Source organism: Ammodytes marinus, assembly GCF_949987685.1.
Source record: "Ammodytes marinus genome assembly, chromosome: 7".
Classification (NCBI taxonomy): Eukaryota; Metazoa; Chordata; class Actinopteri; order Uranoscopiformes; family Ammodytidae; genus Ammodytes; species Ammodytes marinus.
The window spans coordinates 20,749,556-20,773,141 of record NC_137211.1 but is presented as its reverse complement, the minus strand read 5'-3'; the positions used below and the strand labels follow the sequence as shown (position 1 = coordinate 20,773,141).

The following is a 23,586-nucleotide window of genomic DNA, read 5'->3' as shown; positions in this document are numbered from 1 at the left end:
AGGGTATCATTTACGACGACATGCCACCAAACTTCACAAGGGAAAATCCCAATGCAATGCAACCCAATGCAATCAATCCTCAAATAGACGACCAAAGAGTGCCACACACAAAATAGTGGGGAATGGCAGGCAATGGGTTAATATAAGTAAGGTAATAGGGTGGGCTGTGTTTTCCCTGAGACAGTCAGCTCCTCCTTAACTGGTTCTGTGAATGGGCCAGTGAGGCAGTAGGGTATGAATGGCGGAGGGATCCACCGGCACTGGTGTGTATGGGAGCCGCCAGCTCTCCATTACTCACTCCCACTCCCTCAAGGGCCGTCTGCAATGCAGCTGTCCTGTGAGCCTGTGCTTCACCGTGCCCTACTTTATCCTGTCAATGCTCAAGCACTGCAGCAATGCTTCCCCGGCATCGCGTGCACACACACGTGCACACACACACACACACACACACACACACACACACACACACACACACACACACACACACACACACACACACACACACACACACACACACACACACACACACACACACACACACACACACACACACACACACACACACACACAATGAATTACATACTCATTACATTCTGGTAAACATGCCTACAGTATAGGTCTTCTGACTCACATAATTAATCTGAATTTAAACTGAATGGAAATTTGCCAACCCTGCAGCATGTACTGTTATGTGTAGAAGACCTCTACAATGCTGATCCACAAACAGCTTTAATACGTGCACAAACCAGTTTAACCATCATTTTCCAAATATTCATAAAAAAACAATGTCCAAATGTGTCATTGCTTTGGCACTGCTGTATACCTAGTTGGTCAATTTAACAAAGGCAAGACAAGAATATAATTTCTCTCATTTAGAATAAAGATTTCAAAATGCAGTATTCAAAGTATCCAATTTGCTCAGAACAACAGACTGCAAATTGAAACTGAGAATGTTTCAGTCAACACATCAAAACACAACAGAGTTAACTCTTTAATCAGATTATCTTGGGGCTACACAGTATGGCTGGAATCAATATCACAATAATAATATACATATTCATTTGATAATAATACTTAAGAAAACAGCAATATTATGCAAAATCACAAAATTATATATGGTCATTGCATTCAAAATAAATTATATCGCTTTAGTCGTTTTTTTAAAAGTGTAATTTGCTCAGATTGATTCACATGTAAATCAATAACATGTTATGATATGATCATAACACACACCAATACAATTCCAATAAAAGCAGATAAAACAAACATATCTAATTATTGTCCAGCGCTGTTACCAACAAAAGAGACTTTCCAACAACTCTGATGTAAGACTCTGGAAGTTCTTACCAACTCTACGCATATGTTTTTCTGTTCAGTTTTATGGCTAGAAGAAAACAATTATACTGAACTCATTCAGTTTCCCGTTATCGCTGTAATTGTCTCATCAAAATTCAAGCCAAGATTAATGTGTGTGCAGCATACATTCTAAACAACAGAAATTAACCTGCAATATGTAGATAATAGAGTTATTGCCAATGTGTGAATAAAAAAAAACAAGATCACAACTGATCTTTTGGCAGTTTTCTGAGCATTTCACAACATCCAGCAGACATGTTGGCACCAGGGAAAACAAAGACAATGTTCATGTGTAAGTAATGTGACATATAAGTATAAAGAAAAAAGAAGAAAAACAAAAAGAAGAATAATGGATTGGATTTATATAGCGCTTTTCAAGGTACTCAAAGCGCTTTACAGGATTCCGGGTTCCATTCGTTCACACACAGTCATACCAGTCAGTGGTAAACTACGATAGAAGCCACAGCTGCCCTGGGGCAGACTGACGGAAGCGTGGCTGCCATTCAGCACCAAACGGCCCCTCCGACCACCCCCTCAAACATACAACAATCATACACATTCACACAAGGCAAGGTGGGTGAAGTGTCTTGCCCAGGGACACAACAACCATGACACAGGTGGCCGGGCGGGGATCAAACCGCCAACCCATGGATCATTGGCCAACCCGCTTACCCACCTGAGCCACAGTCTCTAGAAGATAGAGAGGCTTTGCAAAGCATGCTCGTCCAGCAGATCATTAATCAAAATGAGCAAAATCAGTAAGGACACACAAGATGTGGTGAGTCAGATAGAATAATTAGGAGTAAGACGAAGAAGGACAGATAGAAGGAGCCTGAGCAAAGGGAACCAAAGCTAAGGTAAACGTGAGGAGGGACGTACCATCTAGCGAGAGCCAGTCGTGCTGAGATGAAGGCAGTGAAGGCAGAGCGCGGGCCTTGTACTCAAACACCACCGAGTTGGAGATGATCTGACTACTGACAGCCACCTGCAGTGTCACCAGACCTGTGTCATGAGCTGGAGAAGGAACAGATAATGAGAATTCAGTATATAGAAGGACTACACAACAACTTTATTACGTGGTCAAACTTGCTAAATTTATTTGTATTCACAAATGTATAATGTAAGGAAAAAGTATCATGACTACATAAGTTATTATATATTAACATTATAACAGAATTTCCCAGAAGCTGCCACTTCAGGCTTGACCTGGCTCAGGCCATATTTAACTTGTGTCATCTTTGACTGATAGACACACAGCACCCTTTGATACAGTGTTAGGACTTGGCGGTATGCTACAGCTTAACATTGGTTCAGATAAGCATGGTTTTTACTGGTGGTCATACAATTGATTTGGATTTTCAGTATTATACTCTTATCCAAATGCCAAGATTCATTTGAAAAAGCAATCGCTTCCCTAAAAACATCTATTGTTTAAAAATCCAAAATGAATGCACATAAAATCTTGCTGACTAGATCAACAATTGAAAGCTTATCATATATGTAAAATATAAAATGTATTTTTTATTGAAGAACACAAAACTAAGCAAGGACCAGAGAAGAAAGAAGAAAACATAATAGGTAAGTTGAGCTCCTCTGATGGTTCATGCATAATGTGATAGGTATAAACCTACTCTTAAACCTCTTCTTTGATTTGTGTTTGTGTGTATGTGTATGTGCATGTGTATGTGTATGTGTATTTGTGTGTGTGTGTGTGTGTATGTGTGTATGTGTATGTGTGTGTGCGTGTGCGTGTGCGTGTGTGGGTGTGTGTGTGTGTGTGTGCAAGCGTGCGTGTGTGTGTGTGTGTGTGAGAGCATTTACCTGGGCAGTAGCAGCGCAGCACCCCTGGTTGGATGAGCGAGGCTGGCACTGTGATCTGGTCAAACAAGCAGCTGTAGTTTGTGCTGGCCTCTTGCCAGGGCCCAGTGATCAGCACCTTAACTCCACCCTGAATAACAGGAGAAATACTTCAAACAAACTCATATAACAACCTGTGCCAGGTCAGGTTTAAATATCACTGACTATATTTTTTGTTGTAGCCTGCCATCTAGTGTGTAAAGATGAGAATGACACCCAGAGAAAGAATACAATTCCCTTATACTGATCTCTGCTGCCACCATGTGGATAAGCAACATCATTTCACTATACCCCTTTTTTTCTAACACTCAACTAAAGATTGACATTTAATAACGATCCTGCTGCCCTCCAGAGGTTGGAGGTGGGTATTACTACTCACAACCCTTTTGTGAAATACTGACCAGACTCTGAATTATCAAACAATAAGAGAGTGGTGAAAAAGGGGGATTTGATGAACAATATATTAAAAAGGTCTACATGGATATTTGTGGTTAAATATTTCCATACAATAGTTTTAGAGCTTACCCTTGAATTCGGGAGCCATGCTTGTCTGCTTGCTAAGCATCTGTGATGTATTTGATGTTATACTTACATTTCAAACATTAAATTGAGACTGATACTATTATCCAAATTTTTTCAACTAACACAACAGCATGCCACCATGTGTAAACACTTCCTCGCATAGCTCCCAGTGACTGCTGGTATATTTTCCAAATTCAAAACCCTCCCTAATAAAGGATTAGTATATCAGCACCCTGCTGAGTCTTCAGCACTAATGCTGTGCTTATCTGGTGTTCGCACCACTCGATACTGGCTTCACTATAATGGAATGGGCCTCTCACCACAGCCATGACTGCAAAGCTTTTCTAATGTTAAACTACAACTTTACCTTTATGATAATTATTTTCTTATATGGGCATCATTGCGTTGACTTTTATGGCAGAAGAAAAACATTTTGATTCAGTCTTTCGATCTTGTGGAGTTTTTTTTCAAGACATTATTTCTGCTGCAAACACTTTCATACCATACCTATCATTCCCTGTCCGTTCTTTTTGTAAATCAGATAAGTTTCAATAACCATATTCCATTGTATGCCTCTTAGACAAATTGCTATTGGACTACAATGTGAGGGCATAGGAATGGTGTCAAAAGTGGGGTGGACACAATATAGCAATTTATTGAAACTACTTGATAATCCCTCTTGAAATGATCTACATTGCGTGATAGCAAAATAATTATTATAGTGAAATTGGTTATTGTCCCTTCCACAACTTGATAGTCTAACAAAAAAAGCTGTTAATTGCTGATTAATCCACTTACCCTTAATCACAGTTAGTTTCATAATTAAAGATATTACATTTAACAATAGATAATGTTATAGTTATCTATGGTTTAAACTGGTTTGTTCACTTTTCATTCGAGGAGAATATTAACAGTAAATAAAAGATTAAATGAAAGGGGCCAGTTTTATACTCAAAATTGACTGATTGTCAAATTGCGTCGGAAAACTCTCCCCAAAAACCTTTACAGCATCTGATTAGGAACCTGTGTCTGACACTTTCTGTTACTTTCCAAAGTCAAATGGATATTATTTACAAAAGAAAGTTTAGTTGCTAATTAACCTTTTTCGTATATATTTTTAAACTAATGTAATCATTTGACCCCTTTTTCTTTTTCTTTTAGGTAAGCGGGCAAAACTTATTAAAACCTGTTGGACTGATTTACTTTAAAAAGCAAAAATTTACTTTTAATTAGGGATGGGGCCGATCCGATCCAGTATCGGTATCGGGTCCGATATGGCCGAAATCTGCGTATCGGATATCGGACTGACAGCTCCGATATTAAAAAAAAAAAAAAAAAAAAAAAAAAATTATTTCATTTTTTATTTTTTACTATGAAAGAGCGAACGAGCCGTGCGAGCATGCGCCGACGTTCGGTGGAGGGAGAGAGGACACCACTTTCTAATTTGACATACAGTACATGTCAGTTTGTTAGCCAGTGAGCTAACCAAAGCTAATCCAAGTCAAGGAAGTGGAGAGGCTTCTGCACTGTGACAAATTCTACTATGTAAAATACAGCCAGAGAGAGGAAGACTGTTCAGACAAACAGACCACCACATATTCTAGTGGGACAGAAGTGATCATTGAGAAGGATTTTTTTTGTATGACTATAATTCTGCCTATATGCATTTGTGTATATTTCTTGCTCTTTTAAATTAGAATTGCTTAAGCCTTCCTAGCTTTACACATAACATCACCACCATAATTTTTTTTTATAACAATTATGATATCGTATCGGACAGTATCGGTATCGGCCGATATCCAAAACCCAGATATCGCAATCGGATCGGGACTAAAAATAGTGGATCGGTGCATCCCTACTTTTAATATAACTGGAGGAGCGGAGTCCTTGTGAGGCCAACACCAGTAATACGCCATTTAAATACATCAAATGTAATAATAATCATAAAGAACAATGACCACTAGATGATCTGTGTCTGTGTCACTCACCTCGGGGTAGGACCACTCGGGGGAGTAGTCGGTCACCATGAAGAGTCTTCCTGTGGCCTGGAGCATCCCCAGAGCCCCCTGGGCCACCGCTGCAGACACCACCTCTGCTACATTCATGTAGGACAGTGAGCCTGCCTCTCCTGTGTTGGCCCCTGCTCCTGCCCCTCCACCCAGAGACTGAGGGCTGCAGCAGGGCTGAAGGCAGAGCTCTGAGGGGTTGTAGCCCCCAGAGCCCCTGACCCCAACTCCATCTTCCTGGCCTTGCTGGGGGGCCCCGCCGGCTGTATTCTGACTGTCTGACCCGTGTGAAGTAACCAGCTGGTGAGCGTACAGGGCCCCTCCGGCTGACATGGCGGTTCCGCTGGCGTCCACCGAGATGAAGTCATTGATGAGGTCAGAGAACTGGTTACCAAAAGAGATGTCAAAGTGATCCAGGCTGATCTCCATGCCGGTCCCTCCCGCTCCTCCGTTACTGGTCGCTCCGCCTAGGCCTTGGTGGGTCCCCACGGCGTTGTAGAGACCCTGCACCATGCTGCTGCCCTGGAGGAGAGGCTGTAACTGCTGCTGCTGCTGCTGGGAGCGGTTACTTCCATCACCGTTGTTGTTCCCATTATGAATCACTTCCCCTGAACCTCCTCCTCCTCCTCCACCATCCGAGGCCTGTTGCATGTAGTGCTGCTCGGCCACCCCTACCTCTCCGTTTCCAGCCCCACAGGCCTGGATGTGGCCTCCTGGTTTGAGCATGTTCCCACCTCCGTTCTCATTGGCTCCCGCTTGAGCTGACGTCACGTTACCCGTTTGCTCCAGACCCACCACCACGTCCTCATGCTCAGCGCCCAGCCCGGGGAAGGTGCCCTGGTACTGCAGCAGCTGCAGAGAGCCAGGCTGGCCGGGCCCCTCGGCGGGGGAGCCTCCGTTACAGTTGGCCCTGCTGTGCTGGCTCTGCTGCTGGTGGGAGGCCTGGTGGTGGTGGTGGTGGTGGTGGTGGAGGTGGCCGTTGCTGCCGCCGGGGGAGTCCGTCTTCACCACCACCTGCTGCATGCCCATGTAAGCTCCAGAGTCGTGGGAGTTGTGCTGCTCCATCATGCTGCTGTGTGTTTTCTGTCCCATGCCGGGCCTCCCCTGCTGGGCCTGGCCCGTCTGCTGAGAGGAGTCCTGGAGGAAGAAGCTGGGTGAGCGGCTCTGATGCTGCATGTGAGGACTGGACATGGCCTGGCCGTAGCTCACCGCGGCGGCGTTGGAAGCGTAGTCCTGCTTGGCGTCGATGGCGCTGAAGTCCATCTGCTCTAGGGTGGTGCTGGGACTCAGACCCCCACCGGAGGGAAGCAGAGCGCCTGCTGCGCTCAGAGTGAGGTTGCCCTGGCCCGGACCACCAGCACCACCAGAGGACACAGACACCCCGCTGACACAGTTGACAACCGCCCCCACCTGGTAGCCACTCTCCTTGGCCAGCTGCTGCTCAAAGGACATGTCCTCCGTCTTGATGTTCTTCACCAGAGCCGAGTTGTAGACGCCGTAGCCGTTGTCTGGCATGGCGGGGGAGCGGTGCATGCCGTTGGTACCATTGCTGCCGCCGCCGCAAGAAGACGAGTTGCCCCCCTCCACCTTCATGGCGCTGCCCCCGTAGGTCTGGCCCTGTTTGGGGTTGTTCAGGAAGCAGTCGGGGTCAAAGTTCATGTTGGTCTCAGGGATCTTGATGTTTCCGGCGTCCAGGCTGCTGGACAGCACCAGTTCCTCGGACACCCCGGACAGCATGGCCAGGCTGTCTCCTCCTCCAGCCGCAGTGCTCCCAGGCTCCCCCACTCCACCCACTCCCCCTCCACCTCCTCCTCCGCCCGGGAAGGCAAACTTGTGACGATCGGAGTTGACGGACAGCACCAGGCCTTGTGAGGCAGCGTCGGCCCCCATCAGGTGACTGTTGGGCCCCCCGGTGGGAGACATGCTGTAGACAGGGTCTCCGGTCACCTCGGACATGAAGACGCTCTGGGACAGGCCCGACATGACGGAGGCCACGTGGCTCATGCCCTGTGTGACGGCGGGGCTGTCGGCCATGTCCGGGTCACTGTTGAGGCCGCTGCTGATGGAGACGGGGGAGTTCTGTGTGGTGTCAGGGACTTCAACCTGGTTGGTGGAAGAAACCTCTGTGCTGTTCTGGTGCAGCAGGACCGGCTTGTGGACCTTCGAGAATTAAAAATCAAATCAAGTTTTTATTTATTTATATATTGCCTTATTATATCACACATTTGACTACTACACCCCATCTGCCCTCTTAGAACTGAGGAAAAACTCCCAGCAAAAAAAAAACCTTTAAAGGTGCAATATGTAACTTTGGGCGTGTCAGAGTAGTGAACATGTTACAAGGTATATTCTCATTACTGAATAAACAGATTTTCCTCACAGGTACACTGTTATGAAGTTAGAAAGCTACCATAAATGTTACTGTTTCACTGTTGTTGTCTACAGCAGCAGGGCCCACAGTTTTGTTTACAAACAGATTCTAGTCGAACAATTGGTTCCAAGTGCCTCAAAATAATTTAGGTTGGATTTAAGATGAAAGAATGAATCAATACTAAGAATAACATGTAGCTAACATATGTTTTGTAAACAAACTTAAGGCTCTGCAAATGTTAACAAACCCCCCTCTCATAAAACTGCATAGTGCACCTTTAACGTTTTTTATTACATTTTTTCAAACCTAAGGGAGAGTGACAAGAAGAAGTGATCTCGCTCTCTTTCAGAAAGGACATACATAAACAAATAAAATAAATTTCACATTCAGTAGTAGAATCTATTTACCTTGCCGTTGCGTTTCTCCCTGGCACTGCCCCCTCCTCCTCCTCCTCCTCCCCCTCCCCCGGAACTTTTTCCTCCACCATGGCCACTGTGCTCGGTCTTGCCCTCCGACACATCGTTGTTCTGCACCTCGGAGTGAGCGCTGCTGTAGCCCCCCGAGCGGGCGTCCACCTTGGGGGAGATGATGCGGTGTTTGGCGCTGTTGCATTTGTGGTGCACACTGCTCCCTGCGCCTATATGGGGACAAAGAAAAAAAGGGTGAAGACATTAGGGATTTGGTTGGGTGATGAGGGTATAGTTAAGGGCAAAAAATTAAAAATTAAAATTAAAATACACACTATTTTTTAACGTCCATATACTTTAGAATTGGCCAATACCGGTCCCTAATACAAGTATACGACAACATAACCGGCTCAAATCCTTTAGGATTAATTTTGATTTATGATATGTGTTACTTAATTGCCTACATCTGCCAAAGTATAGTTATGTATGTGTGTATGTGTCTGTTTATCTATATATATATGTAGATATCTTGTTTAGCAATTTATATATTTTTATTAATTGAATTTACTTGCTGTTATTTTCTGCTGTTAATTTTCTTTGAGAAAGTTTGTCTCAGCATTGTTTATTGTTTAACTATATCATTTTCTAAACCATTTCCATTCTGTGTATCTGTGTCTTAGTTTTCTTATAGCCTTATGTTGAAGGCTATTTCATGGTTTGTCCTTTCTCCTTGTTCAAAACGAAAACAATTTAAACTACTATTCACAAAACAATTGGCCAATACTACTGTTCAAGGAGCAGGGACAAATATGGTCAATCTGTTTGTTTTCTTACTTAGAAGTTTTTTGACAGACAGTTCTCTCCTCAGGATAATACGCAATAAGGAAAACGTTTTATTACCCTTAAGTCATTGGAAATAAAGACGTAACTGGAGGTTATCTAGAGTCATTTGTTTTACAATATTTTCTTGAGTGACAGCCTATGGTGAAGTCAGACAGTGGAAAATATTTGATGTATTCGCAAACAGCTGGGCTATTTCAGATAGAGCCCCCCATTACACAGTTATCAGTAAACAAAAAATAATAAGCCAATAACCCTGAAACTCAATTTCACCACAAATCACCCACCAGAAAAAAAAAGACCTCAACCACCTTCTTGGATGTAGTATATAAAAAAACAGTATCCTCGTGGCCTTTTTGTTTCTCTTTTCTTTTCAGTTCTTTTTTTTGACAACCTCCATCCCACCCACTAGCCCTTACCCAGGGTGCCTGTGCAGAGGCAGTTGTGAGTCCGGGGAGGTGGCTTAGTTTGGTGGCTGTCCAGAATCTGTTGCACTAGCTGCTCCACTGAGAAGCCAGAGCTGCTGTTCCCATTGCTGCAAGTCCACTTGATGCCATGAACTGCCGGGAGAGAGGAGGAGACAGAGATGTCAGCCAGCCCAACAGACCACCAGCCACGCCAACCCCCCGCCCCACCCTCTGCGCTCCCTGTCTATCCAGACCTGTAAACAGTACCTCATGCTGCTCACTGGACATATTACACGTTTTTTTTTTTTTTTTTTTTTTTTTCCTGAAGTGAAATAAGCAACCCATTGACTGGGCTAGCGTGAAATGCTGTAGTAGTTCTAATAGTAGAATTTGAGTGGCTGCTTCCTTTTTGTATTGAAATGATTTTAAACTTTAAACTTTTCTCCAGTCTCCCTTAAAGCTACTAGTGCGCGACTTGTGTTGCCCCAATGAGGAATTCTGAGCAATTATAACAACACTGTCGGCACATCTGCATGACGTAAGCCTTCAGTGATCGCGCATGGGTTTTATGCCTTCTGCTGTACTTCCAGTTTTTTTTTCTTAGCAGAAGAATCAAAAACTGAAACATTTCATGGGTGCTTCTCGATCTCTTGACCTGCACTAGTGTTGGGGGGGGGTTTGTAAACATTGCAATACTGAGAAATACAGACGCACTTTTGTGGAGCTGAAAGGCTTGATCAACTTTGCGTCAACTTGTTGGGCGATGGCCTGAATCTAAGCGACATCCATTTATATGAAAAAGTCACACACTATAGCTTTAGGCGAGACACAGCAGGCAAACACATTGTTATTCTAGCACTGGTAAATTTTAAGATTTTTGGCTATTTTGCTTCCATAACATACTGTAGGGGAGAGTGGCCTAAGTTGTGCAACTTTTCACTCAAAGTGACTTTAAAGTAAGGCCTTGACAGTAAAGTATCCAACTCAAATATGTACATATATTTCAGGGTGTTGTGCATCCCTGGCAATAAAAACTTTGGATCTGGAATAAACTGTTGAAGAAATATAGCTTTCGGAAAAAAAGTTGTCTTGTTGCACAACTTGCCCCCGGTGTGGTGTAAGTTTTGCGGTTGGAGAGAATACCATGGGGTAAATTGTGCCATTGCTATATATCTCATAAACTGTAATGCAAGACAAATCCATTAGACAATCACTTATTTAAGGTTTATTTAAAGTAAATAGTTGACAAAGATTGAAGGACAATTTTCTTAAACAAGGCCTAGCAGATCTAATGGTTTTACCTGCAAAGCTCACAATGACAAAGTCACCATCACCATCTTTCTGGCCATCTGAACTCTCATCAGTGGTGTCGTTAAGTGGAATTGAGATGTCACTCTCTTCTGAGCTACTGTAGACAATCACTTTCTTTTGGTGATCAGCGTATACAGCCATGCCACTGGCACAACTCTCAGAAATGTACTTTGCACTAGTTGCTCCGTGCTTGTGGAACCAACTGCCACCTGACAAATGTGATTCCCTCTACATTTCTGCCTTTAAATCAAGGCTCAAAACCCATATGTACACCCTGGTGTTTCCTCTCCATTAACTATCTTACCTCTGCAATACTATCTGTGTTTATGTGGATGTCTGGGCTTTATGTTTTTTATTTTGGTTATTGTTATTTTACCTTCATTGTTTACCTACTGAATGCACTATGTACAGCACTTTGGACAGTGCAAACTGTCATAAATGTGCTTTTATAAATACATTTTACTTACTTACTTACTTATAACTCACCTAGGCCCTTTGGCACAAATCACCCCAATCCCAGAAATTTGGATAATAAGCATGATGCAGCAATTTAGGGCTGACATTGTGCTAACTGTATACAGTAGACTCAAAATGTAGCATACCAAAGCACTAAAACATGTGTCAAATGTTTTCAAACTTTTCTATAATTGTTCAGACACAATAATCAAAAAACCTTGATCATGGAAATTTTACTTTGAAAGGCAAAAAACAGTTTTTTGAGCTTAAATGTGCTTATATCTTATTCCTTGTGTCTCCCTTCTTTACAGGATGAGTCAAACGGATGGCTCTTCTTAAATATGTGGTCACATTTCCAATTTCTTCTGCGGTTTTCTAGAAACAAGGGGTGGCACAACTTCCAAAATGCACAACTTAAGCCACTCTCCCCTACTTCATACATACAACTTCTTTCATACTAGTATAAATAAAAGGTCCAAAATGTTCATTGTACAAAAAAAGCTGTAACCAAACATTGTTCAGTTAAAACTTTGGACACTAATATTTTATCAAAATCAAATAAGGATTTTAACTCTGGCTTGATCCAACTTCTAGATTTTTGGATTTTACAGAAATGAAAATGTACAAACAATGAGTTAGATATGGCCACATTTTTGTAATTGTAAACATTTCTGAATACATTCTAATACAAAATGTTTTGCAGTAAGTGGTCAACTGGCAAAGTCTTATGATGATATCTAGAAGTTAAAAATTGTACCCTACAGTGTCTCATCTTAACTGTTATGTCAAGCCTTGAGTAATCCACTATACATTTCCTACTGTGTCATATTTGCCAGTGTCTGTTGTTACTCTTTGTGGCCTTATGTCTGCGAGTGCTGATGAAGGTGACAGGAAATCCAGTCCTTCCACCTACAAACTTTTACCCCGTCGTCCAATAACTTATGATTTGACAGGGCAAGTTTCTCGAAAGTAACAGCACGTAGCTGGCTGCTGCTGCTGGCGCTGGATGTGCCACTGCTCTTGAGGTACAAAAAAAAGAAGGCTGGGTTTTCTCCTGTAAATCTCCCCCTCCCTGCTTCAGTCACACCTCGCTAGCAACCCTTAATACTTTTGCCCCGCTCCACTTGCCAAGCAGCCACCACTTCTGATGAGACAGATAGTGGTTTTAGTGCCTTTAAGGTGCTATGGAGGAGACACCACTGAGTGCTGAGGTGCTTGGGCTCTCAACCGGGAAAAAAGGTAATATTTCACAATCGAAGCATATTTAGACTATCAAACAAAATCAAGCCGGCTTCAATTGGAGTTCCCTATACACTTCAGTCCCCTCCTTTTGGTTGAAGGTGGAGTCAGCGTTTCTGGAGAATGCCTTTTGTCAAAATCACTTTCTGTCAAAATCAGTGAATATCTCCTCAGGATCCACTACCTGTACGTGTGCACTGAACAAAACAAATCCAGGTTTAATACAAAGCCTAAACCCCGGAGACGGGCTTGTTGACAAAAATTGATTTTGATAACAAGCTTTCTCTAGAAATCGCTGACTACACCTTTAAATATACAAGAGAGTGAGGGATGGATATATAAAAAGAGTGAGGTTTAGAGCATGTTTGAAAAACAGCGAGAATTTGCTTAGTGCATGTCTGTTTGCATTTGAGATAAAAGAAGATGAAAAACAGCAGCGTAAGAGGATGAGGGTAACGCAGATTAAAGACAGAGCTAGTTATATAAAGGGAAGTGAGAAAGAAAGAAAGAAAGACGCGGAACATGATTGGATGACTGTGATAAGGATCTCACTTAAAAGCTTTTGAGATTCCTTCGACAAGACTATACAGGCCGGTCACCAGCAGATGTCAGTAGAGAACCCGCTGTGATCAAGCAACGATCACACAGTCACATAGACAACTCACTGTGTGGCAGGTTATAGAATTCATTTTGATCTGTTTATAAAGTCAGATATATCCAGCCGTTAATCTAGAGTGAGTGAGTTGGATTAAAGGTTGGACGCCCAAAGGTGACAGGGAGGGGGGGGGGGGGGGGGTGGGTCATTTAATGTTGTTATAAACTACTGACACAAATAATCATGTTTTGTCTGGGGGAGATCCCATTAAGACGGTGTGTGCTTGAGTCACCATTCAACCTCATGACAGCGTAGGAATACAAACAGTAACAATGAGCTGACGATAGTAAAACTGACACAGAGATGATAGGGGCCATAGGCATACTCAAACATTTGTCGTGAATCCGTCGGTGGCAAAGCCAGCAAGGAGAAGGGTAGTGGTACAGGAGAGGAAAAAGCATAAGCAGTATGGATGCTCTTCTCTCCTGTTGCCTTCTTTGCTGGGTCTGACTCAGAGAGAGAGAGAGAGAGAGAGAGAGCAAGTGACGGAGCAGGAGTGAGAGCCCATTACACTAGCTTACATCCACCATGTACTGCAGTGCCAGCCCTATTTGTCCCTGTGCCCTGATCCCTCATGCCAGTTTTGCCACGGCCCCTCTTCATCTAGACTAGACGGACGTCACCTCCAGAGGCACTTTGGGTTGTTGACGTACTGTTACCAGTGTGTCTGCCTGTCCGATATCCTCACAGAGGCTTGTGTTGCAAAGCGGACATGACAGGAGCAGTGCCACTAGGCTTAATTCCAGTGGCAGCAACAGCAGAGGCACCAAACAGCAAAGCCAGTCACATCATCATCATCCCAGTGACTACGTCCTGTCACAAGCAGCCTCACACACGCGCGCTAATGACGCTGGACACATGCATATACCCTTTCTGGCTGCCTCTGCCACCATTGGGCACTATATAGTATAACGTATCGAAAAATGTATAGTGATCGCGATATACCGACATTCAATGTATATGTTATTGCATAGATACATGCTTGAACTTGCAATGAATGGTAGACTATTATTCTATGTGCCATGTTAATGTTAATATATTTGGGCCAATCATCAGGTGTAGCCTACCAGAACATGTTGTTGAAGGGGGGCAGGGAGTTTTTTGGTTTAAGTGATCAAAAAATATCAAACAATAAAACCATGTTGTTGGAATCGAAATAATGCAACAAAAAATGGTTCTACAGCATCTGCATAGGCTACTCCATGTCTGGGGTCTATATGTTGGCGGTGGACTCTAAACAGTAAGTGACATTAACACTGTATATTTGTTTATTTATCGCGAGCAATATCGCCATGACCAACAGTCAACAATGTTATTATCGCATATCTCACAAGTTGTTCCTGATATGGTGAGCAGCCCTGGTACAATGATATAGTATAGTTCACAAGATGTTCCAGGCCTGTGTCTGGTATGTTCTTTTCAAGCCTGGAGACACCCCTCCTGTCTGTCTGAGTGTTTGTTAAAGCCACTCATGCGCTATCTGTCAGCCGACTCGGGGCATAGCTGGAAAGACTGCTGCGTGTTTGTAGCATTAGAAGCAAAAGAGTGAATCAAGCTGGCTGCCTTGTCTATGGAACCGTAGCGTGACTGAACAGCGATGCCACTCTCTCTCTCTCTTACCCCCCTCTTCACCCCCTTTACGTCTCCTCTTTCTCATCAAACACCGCGGGGCGCTAAAGAGGACGAGGTCAGACAAGGCCATGTTTCACAGGGCTTACATTTGAACTGCTGTGTGTGTGCATCCATGCATGTGAAAGTTTCCGTGACTGAGAGCACGGTGTGTGTGTGTCAGTGTGTCAGTGTGTGTGTGTGTGTGTGTGTTAGTGTTTTTGTCGCGGAGAGACAGAATAAGCTCTACTGATCCATGAAATCCACACTTTTCCCTTTGTTGTTTTTTGGTATCATTAGAGGTGTCAAATGGTTCGCGCGTTGAAATATCATGGAGAGAATAACAAAAGGGAAGAGCGGAAGACGGAAGAGAGCAATTATATTGCAAAACTTGACAATTGTGTTCTGGGAAAAATAACTATTTGACATTACACTTAGGGGGAGTGTGTGCTCTCTGCTCAGCTTGTGAAATGGGGACTATTGTCAATATAGAAGAACAATTTCCAAACGTACAGCCGCAGATGCAAATATGACCCAGTGTCGAACAAACTGTACTGTACACTTCTGTGATCTTGCATTCTGCACTCTACCCTCATACTACAAGGTTTGATGGTTATGCACATTCCTGATGAAGGGGAATAGGAAAATCTATCCTGCCTAGTTTATCTATACAACCACTGAGGAACTGAGAAAGTTCTGCTATATATACACAAAATTATTCATAGCGCTGCACGCATATTATAACATTCCTGTGCGATGCAAAAAAAGCACATCTACTAATCGATGCAAGCTGCGCTCTCTTAGATATAGGACAGTCTGGAAAAAATGTGCTGTATGTAGTAACATTTGATATTAAATAATGCTTGGATAATACAGCATGACTTCTTTCAAAACACTCCTTGCATTGGGACAAGGTTATCTCACCAGACCACTAGATGGCAATGTTGCTCCATCACTGAGCCTGTGTTGACATGCCGGCCGGCCCAGGAGAAAGAGAGGGGTGGATAGGAGAGGAGAAGAAAGAAAGAAAGAAAAGACAGAAAAAAGGAGAGGGAATTTTTTTTGCTCTGTATGTAGCCCCCTCGTGTAGCCCGCCAGCTAGAAGGCATCTCACTCTCACCCTCTTTGTCCCAGCAACTCCCAAAGTTAATGACTTTACGCATTACCGCAAATGGTGCTTGGGTTTTACATTAAGCCACAAATGTAATGAATACAGTAGGCCGTTGTTGTTCAGTGGCTATCCTGAGGTAAGGCTTTATGTTAAAAATACGTCCTTAAACTGATAGCAAGCACAGCAGTGAGGAGAAGGCTAACAAATACAGCCTAAGACCTCAATGACGCAAGGCCTGGACTGCCTTGTCAGTATGCAGCCCGCACGTGTGTGTGTGTGTGTGTGTGCTTGTGAAGCTGCTGACACGCTCCTCTTTACCTGGCCGCCACATCACCAATAATTGGCCACGGGAATATCAGTCAAAGCCCTGCCGGCCCCCGCCAGACGCACACAGCAGAATCACAGTCTGATTGTTAAAAGGTATCTTAACAGCCTCTCTGAAACGCCCCACAGGGTCCCTTCTATTTGGCTATTATCATCATCAGACAAACCCTGACTTTTTCCAAAACATTGCCTCAATCTTCGTAGGCAGGTCTGGAGACTCATAAAAAAACACATAGTGCACTGCACAGAGCATTAGTAAAGCTGATAACAACAAGGATCAATCCATTGAAGGGGGGGGGGAGACAGAGAAGGGGTGGGGAGGGGAGGGGAGGGGGGATTTCTGGTGAGTCAGATATTCTTGCTCCCACACACTAACATGAATCAATAACCAGCTTGCTGCCCTCCTCTGCCTGGACTAGCTTCTTTGGGCCAGATGCGAGGCCCACACTCTCCAGCCCGGCCAGAGTGGTGCCAGAGGTCTAGGGGAAGAGCCCAACTTTGACCCACAACCAAGCAGACGGCTCCACGAATATAAAAAACTGTACTGACAGAAGATGCTCTCTCTCTCACTGTCCCACAGAGGTGCTGAGGGCACTTAGTGTACTGGCTATCAGCTAATAGGACTAGACCACACGTGGGCAAGAATACAGCCCTCGGACCATCTTTATGCGGCTCACAACGTCCTCAGAAAATGAATAAAAACAATCAAAGAAAATTATGTATTAAACAACAGCACATTATGAACAAGCTGCCAGACAGAGTCATTTCTACAAAGCAAGCCGACAATGCAAGAAGCAGCAACACAAGTTAGCTATGTTCTGTGCCACAAGCTGGCAGAACGCAGTGAGCCTTTCTCTCTAGGGCTATGGGGCCTAGTGGAGGACCACAAGCATACCGTGCCCAGGACATCAACGCTCAGTTTGAAAACGTCAGTCTGTCTCGTTGCACAGTAACTCGGCATGTGGAAGTAATTGACTAAGAACTGTGAGATACTAGTTTAATGTTTCAATACCTTTGCCCAATTTGTGGCACTTCGGTCACATTTTCTAAGTCAGTGCGGCCATCTAGAAATGTATTTTCTGCCCACCCCTGGACTACACACTATATCCTCAGTCAAAAACACCAGCCACTATGTTAGTCTTGTCATCCAAGTAGACACTTAAAAACCTGTTCAGGCCCTTTTAGAGGGGGACAGCGGCAAGTGTCTATTAAAGTCTATGAAAGTAAATCGAAGTTGAGACTGAGGTAACGACAGCTGATAAACTCATAAATCCTGAATGGGATTATTGAAATACTCACACATGGGCTTTAGCTGGCCTATCAGCTCCTCCTTGGTCCACTTGGCCCACTCCTTCTTGTCTGTATTGATGGAGCACAAGATAGGACCGCATGGCTTCCCACAATCCTCGATGGCTGGAACATTCAAATAGTGGACGAGCACGATATCAGGGTTCTGTGGGCAATAGAGAGAGAGAGAGAGAGAGAGAGAGAGAGAGAGAGAGAGAGAGAGAGAGAGAGAGAGAGAGAGAGAGAGAGAGAGAGAGAGAGAGAGAAGGGGGGGTTATGGTTAGAGGAGATGCAATTATGAATAGTTTCTTGAGGTTACACTAGCAAAGTGTGGTAGTGACACACTATGAATTAGCTGTGACGGCTTTTATGTTTTACATGCCAGCTGGTTGGTAAGAAGTAAAATGTTGCAGAAAAACCGAATGGTAACTCTCTCTCTCACACACACACACACACACACACACACACACACACACACACACACACACACACACACACACACACACACACACACACACACACACACACACACACACACACACACACACACACACACACACACACACACACACACAAGCCCAATAATGGAGCAACTCAAAACACAGGCAGGGACCAGAACAAATCTGGGATCAGAAATCTGCAATAATCTCACTCATTATGTGGCCTTCTGTATCTTCCGGATCTCCAAATGTGTGTGTGTGTGTGTGTGTGTGTGTGTGTGTGTGTGTGTGTGTGTGTGTGTGCATGTGCGTGTTTTTTATGTGTGTGTTTGTGTGTGCTCATTCGTGTGTCTATTTGAACGTGCGTTTGTGTGATGATTACAATGTGTGCTCATGTAACACACTTATGGCATTTTGTCAAGTCCTCCCACATGGTGAGTTGATGCCCTCAATTAACTCTGCCTGTATTTACCCAAGTCAGAACTCAACAATTTGCCGCCTCCAAATTGTTACCGGGTTACCGCTGCAAATAGCCTAAATTGACAGCTTATGACTAATAGGTAGCGTTTAAAGGAATGTTGTGCTGGTGTAAGTAACAACAATTCGCTTCTGTAATCATGAAAAGCTCTGATTACTGAGCACGGCAACGACTTAACACACGAGGAATGTCCCTGTGTTTGAGCCCTTATCGCTCCCAATTTATTATAAACAGTCGGCTGCCTCTAAGCCCACACAATCTTAACTTATAATAAATACAGCACAATATCCCATTCCCAACACTGACACAAATGACACTGATTATATTTGACCTGCAGGCAGCAGCCACATACAGGCAGTTAAGTCACGCGAGGAAAAAATCGTCATCAAATGTATGAATAAACGCGAGTAAAAGGAGGTAAACGCCACCACACTTACACATGTGATGTGTGTGCGGGAAGTCGCCAGCTCAACAAGCCCGCGAGTATCGACAGAAGCAACAAAGACCTTTATGGAGAAAAATGCTGTGACAACATGTGTGTGTGACTGCAGTTTGAAGCTTCATCAGTACTAAGTGGCAAATAAATCAAGGGCGGCTGCTACTGTAGGTCTGTGCTCCCTCTCAGTGTGTACCATTAATCTACCACTAACACCCCCCCCTCCTTTCTCTCTCTCTCTCTTTCTCTCTCTCTCATTCTCCCCTTTCAGTAGACAGGGGTGTGGTCGGGGCACACAGATCCAAAACAAAAAAGCATTAGGTATTTGAAAATCATCCAACAACTACCACCACCAACTCAATGTGCCTTGTGAAGTAGTGCAACAGGAGCCAGGCATACTGTATGTAAAGCAGTCTCAGGAGGACAGATGACCTCCCTCCACCACTTCCAACAGGAGCTTGATCTAGACATTGAAGTATGTTATCTCACTGCTTTCCTTGTGCCCTGTCATCAGTATGGACACTGGGCTACTACCACTGCTGTCCTGTTTGGATGGAGATGGGAACGTGGGCGCCCTGTGTGATGCCCCCCCCCCCCCCAGATGGCATCACCAGCTGTGTCAATAGCGAAGAGATGCCCTCAATCTTTTCCTTGGAAAAAGAGCAGCCAAATGTAGACAACGTCATTCAATTATGAGCACACAAAAAGCACAAGGATGCATGTGCGCAGGTGGGCGTGAATATGCATTGGCACACAGCTCACGCACTGGTGTGTGGGCAAACACACGAGCACGGACACACACGCAAACAGACTGAGCAAGGACAAACTCATTAGAATACTCTAACACATATATACAGACAAGGGTTAGTGCTACACAATCATACACATTTCCTTCTTTCAACACCCACACTCCCAGCTGTTTCTTCCTTTTCACACAAAATTGCGCGCACACACACACACACACACACACACACACACACACACACACACACACACACACACACACACACACACACACACACACACACACACACACACACACACACACACACACACACACACACACACACATTTAACACAAAGAAAGAGATCATATGGCACTCTACGGCTCATCTGAACACAAGTGATGTGTTGCTTTACGATAAAGACTCTATATTGCTATTTGTCTGTTTGTTTTGCTTCTCTTTCTCTTCTGACTTAACGGCTTATTTAACAGTCCAAACTCTCCAAACTCAGACCCACCTCCACTGTGGGAGGAAAACAACACAATGAAAATGTAAAGCATCCCATAAATCTATCAGGATGGTAATTTAATTTAATTTCCTGCTGGCTGCTTTCCCTTTTCCACAGTGTAATACCAGGAGTTGGTTCTCCAAAAGGCTGAGGGGGAACTTTTTTTTTTTTTTGCCTGGATACTATTTTCCAGAGAAAATGAGATCTCATTAACTTATTGATTAATTGTGTAATGGAGTCTTTTGGTTGTTCTTTCCACTGGTTTCCCGTGCGGGTCTCAGGGCAGCTTTCCAGCTTTACTTTCCGCGGTGGAGGGGGATAGACTGGGGATGCTGTTGCCGGGGCCCGTGGTGTGCATGTGGGAGAGGATGGGGAGTTGTTTGTGTTGCTATCAATAATGTGTTTGCATGTTACTACGTGTGTACGCGAGCTCCATCCTATGAATACATGCATACATGTCGGCGTTGTTGGCCGTATCTGTGAGCATATGTGCCAATTATTCACATGTTAGGGCCTCTTAAAGCATGAAAGTATTGTGTACGAGTAAAAAATGTGTAAAAAATGCAGTGTGTCTCTCCAGCCAGCGTTTTGATGTTGTTGTGCTGTGTTAATGTTTACTGCGCCTCCCTAGAACAGATGGATAGATGTTGAGATAATTACTAGCGGAGTCTTGGGGAGTCAGCCATGGGGGCGGAAGGCCTGCTGAGTGGGTGGCGGTGCGCCTTCCTGCCCCTCCTTTCACCGCTCTATCTCTCTCTCTCTCTCTCTCTCTCTCTTTCTTACTGACAAAATACATCAGTATACAAAGACATACAGGCGCGTAAACAAAAATGAAAACACAGTCATGCACACAAATACATTTTAATACAGAGAGACACGTGAACAAGTTTGCGTAACGACACGTTCGCAAACCTTCACAGCTACAAACACACACCTACACACACACACACACACACCTACACACACACACACACACACACACACACACACACACACACACACACACACACACACACACACACACACACACACACTTGATATGCAGGACATCGCCATCGCAACCAAAGGATAAAGGTGCTGTTGTAGCCAGGCAACAGGTTTCTCTGGCACCCACGCACTTGGAGGCAGTCAGTGCTCCTACGATCTCTCAGTGACTACCTACCTACCTAGCTACCTACCTACCTAGCTACCTCGTCCTGAAGTCATGCACCCTGTTCTACTCCAAACAGACAAGGAGGGAGAGAAAGAGCGTACAATTCACTAACGGAGTTAAGGAAACAGTCGGTGGAGACAGATACAATGACCTTCTAACTTTTTTGCTGAATGTGAGGTACAGAATGTGTACCTGTGAGTTGCAGCAGAGAGATTTGACTAACTGAGCAATTTGAGTACAAAGCACGTGCGGACTACTGGTGGAATCCGGTGTGGTCAAGTAATGTGTCTCTTTATGTCTCAGTGACCCTGCTGCCACATATATGCCACTCTCTTGGAACATCCCCATGTAGCGGCTACTCCAACAGGCCCCCATTGCTCATTAAAGAGACAGAGAGCAATGTAAAAAGAGAGAGAGAGTTTCCAGATAGAGAAATGTGGGAAAGACAAGAGAGAAGGAGAAAGAGAGAAGACAGAGAGAGAAAGAGCTGTTATAGTGTCAGGCAGGCAGGCAGCTCTTCTCCATGGTTGTACACTCCGCCATACTAGGCCTCACTTTCACAACCCGTGCACAGGAGCGATAAGAACGTCATTAACATGAAAGGATCTTAATTGAGAGGGGATGCTTCATGAAACGTGGATGAGCCTGGGAGTGCAGTGAGGGAAGGGAGGGTGGGGGGGGGGACCTTGTTCCTCTCTGATAAAATAACCCACAAGCCAAAGAATGGAGGTTTCAAAGCCTGTTATGAAGAGCAGACAGCAGGCTCAGGTATTGGAACAAACCCCCCTCCCTCCCCTTCCCACAGGAAAGCAATGGAGAAAATAAGCAAAAAGGAATGAGTGGAAAGGGAACGAGACAGTTGTTCATGGGAGAATTGAACCCAAGAGCCGAGAGGGATATTCATTTCAATACCAAATATCATGAAAGCGGGAGCAGTCAATTGTTTTGTCACAAACATTCAGCAACAAGGTGTTGTATTAGTCTTTGTGGGATGTATCTGTGCCTTTATGTTTTTTTTTTTTTTTTTTCATCTGCCTACATTAAATTATAAATAGCGTGTGAATGAGTGTCTAGAGGCAGATTTCTTGTTGGTTGGCTGGTTGGCGTATACGAGCATCCGTGTGCGTGCGGAATGAGCGCAATGAGCTGTGAGTGTGAGTCTGGGTGCATCTGCTATTTTGACTCCATATTCATGCGGTCTGTGCTTGTTGCAATGCATGTTACACATCTTGTGGTGGTGCATCTTGGCATATGGTTCTGTCTGGTGCCATGTGCATTAGGACCACCCATGAACTGATAATGCATGTGTTTCTATCTGGTGTGCTGTGGTTCGCCGAGTGGGTACGAGGGGGTTACTAAAGGGCCCTGCTTCCTCAGTTGCCCTGGCAGTGGCATGGTGATGGATGGCATGGGCTGCCAGTCATTAGGCAGCCTCCTGGCCTCTGGCTCTGAGGTCACCCTCTTAAACACCGACCCTCCCCCGCCTGTCCCCAAACACCGCTGCTCATTTCAAGGTCAACTGCCTCTGTGGTGCTGTAAGTTCACCTCCACCGGGCACAAGACTTCTTCCTTTTTGTTTTGGAACCTTTATCGCTCACGGCCAATGGCTGTGTTTTGGAACGTGGGGGTGGATGGCTGCTGCTGCTGCCTTGCCTCGTGCAGACACACAGAAGCACATGAGCACACACATGCAGCACATGCACACACACACACATGCAGCACACACACAAACACACACACACACACACACACACACACACACACACACACACACACACACACAAAAAAAACACACACACACTCACAAGCACACAAGCACACACACCGAGGTAAACAAAACCCCCACGTCAAAACCACCCAAAGAGGCAGCAAACAGCCTGAAGCTCCTGTCTAAGGTAGCGGAGAAATCCCCTATCTGAACCTGCTTCACTCCCCTTTTCTCCCCATCACAAACTCTTGGTTTATAATATTCCCAGTTTAGAATACAGACACCCTAATTGGGAGCTCTGCTGGACCTAACTGCTATACAGTTCACCCTCTATTGCACCCGGCTCTCAACCAACTACAACGCTTCCCCAGTGCCAAGCTC

At 44.4% G+C, this 23,586-nt stretch overlaps 1 protein-coding gene across 1 annotated transcript in view; it reads right to left on the bottom strand.

Moving 5' to 3' along the window:
• Positions 1–23,586, bottom strand: part of camta1a (calmodulin binding transcription activator 1a) — a gene marked incomplete at both ends in the record, with an annotated part of 292,449 nt that overhangs the window by 22,589 nt on the left and 246,274 nt on the right. The window contains 6 exon segments of the mRNA XM_080030625.1: positions 2,236–2,370; positions 3,178–3,304; positions 5,724–7,901; positions 8,520–8,749; positions 9,779–9,919; positions 17,770–17,923. Of these exon segments, the coding sequence (XP_079886751.1) occupies positions 2,236–2,370; positions 3,178–3,304; positions 5,724–7,901; positions 8,520–8,749; positions 9,779–9,919; positions 17,770–17,923 (2,965 nt within the window).